Consider the following 3,996-nt stretch of genomic DNA (forward strand, 5'->3'; position numbering starts at 1 on the left):
CAGTCAACTACGTGGGAGTCCAGCGACATAGCCATTACGCTAACTGCTGGTTCCCTAAAAAATTTCTTTTATATGAAAGAGAGAGAAGCAGCATCCCAGTAGAGTCCCCACACTACAGTCTATCCTGTCTCAGCTAGCTAGTATTACAGGCATATATGTATCCAGAGTGCACAGGGAAACCTCAGGACATGAAGGGGGTCCTTCCCATGTGTCCTCATTGTGGAGCGTCATGTTATTAGCATTGTGGCTGGTCACAGTGTTTTGTTTTGTTTGGGGTGATTTATTTATTTATTTATCGTCAGGTGCGTGCTCTCACCAGAGACAGAGACAGAGAGGGGGAGAAAGCACCCTTAAATGGGGCATGGTCATGCTACAGTGTCTTCTCCATTTCTCCATCCTGTTGGAATTTGCAGCATGCACACTCACATGTCTGGTATGTGTTTTAAGCTGCCAGGGTCAGGATTAGAACTGCAGTTGGCCATGTGGGATACAACTTCTTTAACCACTAGGTTATGGAGCTAGCCCTTGGTTTTTAATAAAAGGCACTCTTCAGTATTTTAGAACCTTCTTGTCTTTTTCATTTTCAGCTTGGTGTGGTATTTGAGACATATTCTCTCTCTGTCTTTATATATATGATGTATATATAAAGACACACATATATATGTATATATAAAATGTAATATACTGATTTTGGAAGAAATCTTTGGCATTTTATCTACAGTAAGCTAAAGAGAATAAGAGAATGTGCAAAAGAGGAAGGGGACATTAATGTCCTTGTCATTTGTGGTACTAAATGTAGGAAACACCATAAATGCAGTCACTAAAATATGGCAAAGCTAAATAGACCCATAAATGGTTTGCATTCATCTAAGTGCTATTTTAATCTTTTCATATTCTTTATACAAATGATATGATCACAAAACTTCCAAAGCTTAATCATTAATGTTTTTGTCATAGAACACTAGTTAGCAACGGCCACCTATACAAAATATGTCATGCTGGTTACACCAAACAGGTTAGACAGACTCAGCACCCCAAGGGACAGCGTTGACATAGGTTAGAATGTGAATGTGGGCATGTAACGAGGAAGCACAGCATAATCTTATTTCTGTACTTTTATTACAAAGTATTTGATATGTACAAAAGAATATAATGTAAATATGTCATCATAATCTATGATTTGAAGAGTGTCAGCGCTGTTGTCATGAACTCAGTGAATGCATCTACAGTGGACTACCTTTTTTTTTTTTGTCCCAAGACAAAACAAATACTATTTTGGCAAATTCTATCTTATTTATACTAATGTGTCTTAACTGAACTGAACTTATTGGAAGGAAGGAAGAGCGAGGGGAAAGCCAAGCCTCATAATCCTAACCTTAACATTTTCTTCTATATAATTTTACTTCTTTTAGCCCAGTGGTTCTTTATTCATTACTACAATCAACAAAACACAACTATCCTATGCCTTGGAAATTGTTTTTGCAGAGCAAATTGCAGGTCTTGTACCAAGAGGTACTCATACATGGGAGAAGTTTGTGTCACCGGAAAAGCTAGAGAGCATTCTGGAATCAAGTAAGTTTTAAGAATGTTTTCAATTTTCAAGGCTTAATTGAAATTTTAATGTACCATAATTATGAATCACATTTTCTAACACTCAACTAAATACGCCACTAATTTATAAATGTGCGTTTCATCTCCAAAAGTATACTAATAAACTCCTTGAAGTTAGAAATAGATCCTATCTGTGTTTCATCTCCAAAAGTATACTAATAAACTCCTTGAAGTTAGAAATAGATCCTATCTTTCTGGCTTATAAACTTAACCCAGGGCCAAGAAATGGGTTATCAGTTAATACTTTTTGGCTTGTTAGTCCTCACTTCTTTAAGAGCGAGATTAAAATGTCTATTTCTTACACATCTTTAGTTTACTCTATTAAGCCCTACTTTTATCAGCTTATCTTACATATTATTTTTCTTGATTCTCCCACACTCAGACCTATTTTGAACTTCCATGTTGTTTTTCATGACTTTATGTTCCTTCCAGCATTTTTTTTTGACGAGAGATTTTTGGTATAGGCTGTGTGCACTTGCTGAAGAGACAGAGAGAGATAGGGAGACAGAAAGCGTGAAATCACCACCCAGGGAACATGGCCACGCTGCAGTCTCTTCTCTCGGGATCTTGGGCGTGCACTCACACGTGCCTGGTGTGAGCTTTAAGCTGCTGTGCACTCACATGTGCCTGGTGTGAGCTTTAAGCTGCTGGGGCTGGGACTCGAACCACGGTAGACTACATGGGAGTCCAGTGATGTAACCATTACGCCATCTGCTTGTCCCTACTTACAGCATATTTTATAGTATGGGTTTCTTTTTTTTTTTTTTTTTTCACCCATTCCTGGTCTTAAGGACAAGACTGTGTCTCCTTCATGTACTTCCTATAGTGCCTAACTCTGTTTTACACATAGTGAATGCTCAGTTTATGTGTTGAATTTGTGTCAAGTAATTGTGTTTTTCAGTTATTTTTTTTAAATAGATTTTTTTCTACAGGGAGTGTGCACTCATCAGAGAGACAGAGAGACAGACAGCAAGAAATCACCCCTAGGGAGTTGGCTACATTACAGTCCTTTCTCTTCCATTCTCCTCTCGGGATCCTGTCCATGTACACACAAGCACCTGGCGTGAGTTCCAGGTCTACAGGTCTAAGACTTGTACCGGGGTCGACTACATGGGAGTCCAGCAACGTAACCATTGCACCCTCTGCTGGTCTCATTGTCAGTTCATTTTTTAGCATCTGGTATACTTTTTGAGTACTTAGATTCATATATTTCTTATGGCTTTTGTTGATATAGTAGTTTGTCAGTAAACTTGATTTTACTTGGAATATTATCATTCTATAGCAATGTACTAAATGATAAAGATTTCTGTGCAATTCCTGAAAATAGAGCTGAAAAACTACTGCTTCACAGGGAGGTTGGCAGGTACTTTCTAATAATAACTAAAGTTGATTGAGTCATTGCCAAATTCCAAGCCCATGCTACTTTACACTTAGATCTCATCCAATTCTGACAGCTCTGTGATTGACGTTCTATTCATGTGAGAACACTGAGATTCAGGAAAGTGAAGTGACTTGCCCATGGTTACATCTAATATCAGTGGGAGCCAGAGCTGGGATCTGAGCCCAGGCAATCTGCTTTAGAGGATGTGTTCTACCATGTAGTAAAATATCCTCTGCACAGAGCTACAGAGTATTTTAGCCCATTAAGTTAGGAATTCTTTTTTTTTTTTTTTTTTTTAAATTGTTGGGATTGTTGTGTGTACTCACCAGAAAGAGAGGAACACTGAGAGGGAGAGGGAGAAAGCATCCCCCACCCCAGCAGGGTGCGATCACACCACAGTCCTTTCTCCATTTTTCTAGATTTTATCAATCTCTTCTTCTCCATTACTCTGGATTTTCTGCAAACTTACATATTCGCTTGCCCTCTTTTTCAAGCCAGGTAAGGGATCAAAACTATCACCTATCATGTGGAATCCAGCTTCCTTAACTACTATGCTATGGGGTTGGCCCAGGGATCCCTTTTTAATATGGAGAATTGTATGAGACTCTTGATGTTTAGAAGATAAATATTTATTGGGGCCAGCAGGTGGCTTGGTGGTTAAGGGCTCTGGACTCCCACATGGCGAACAGTGGTTCTAGTCCTGGACCTGGCGGGTTTGCTTTCTCACTTTGCTTCTCTCTCTCTCTCTCTCTCTCTCTATGTCCCTTTCTGGTCAAACAAAATTTAGTTAATTAATTAACTAATTAATTAAAAAAAAAACACCAGCTTTCTTAACTACTAGGCTATGGAATTGGCCCAGGGTTCCTTTTTTAATATGGAGAGTTGTATGAGACTTTTTTTTTTGGAGAGGTTTCTGCTATAGGGCATGTGCACTCGCCAGACAGACAGAGAGAGACAGAGAGACAGAAAGCCAGAAATCACCCCCCAGGGGGGATGGCCACGCC

At 39.2% G+C, this 3,996-nt stretch overlaps 1 protein-coding gene across 2 annotated transcripts in view; it reads left to right on the forward strand.

The window, feature by feature from the left end:
- Positions 1 to 3,996, forward strand: part of COQ3 (coenzyme Q3, methyltransferase) — a gene marked incomplete in the record, with an annotated part of 37,075 nt that overhangs the window by 32,314 nt on the left and 765 nt on the right. For both annotated transcript variants that reach the window (XM_014585173.2, XM_014585172.2), the window contains 1 exon segment: positions 1,413 to 1,572. In XM_014585173.2, coding sequence (XP_014440659.2) covers positions 1,413 to 1,572 — 160 coding nt within the window.

Source organism: Tupaia chinensis, unplaced genomic scaffold (genome assembly GCF_000334495.1).
Source record: "Tupaia chinensis unplaced genomic scaffold, TupChi_1.0 Scaffold149168_1, whole genome shotgun sequence".
NCBI lineage: Eukaryota > Metazoa > Chordata > Mammalia > Scandentia > Tupaiidae > Tupaia > Tupaia belangeri.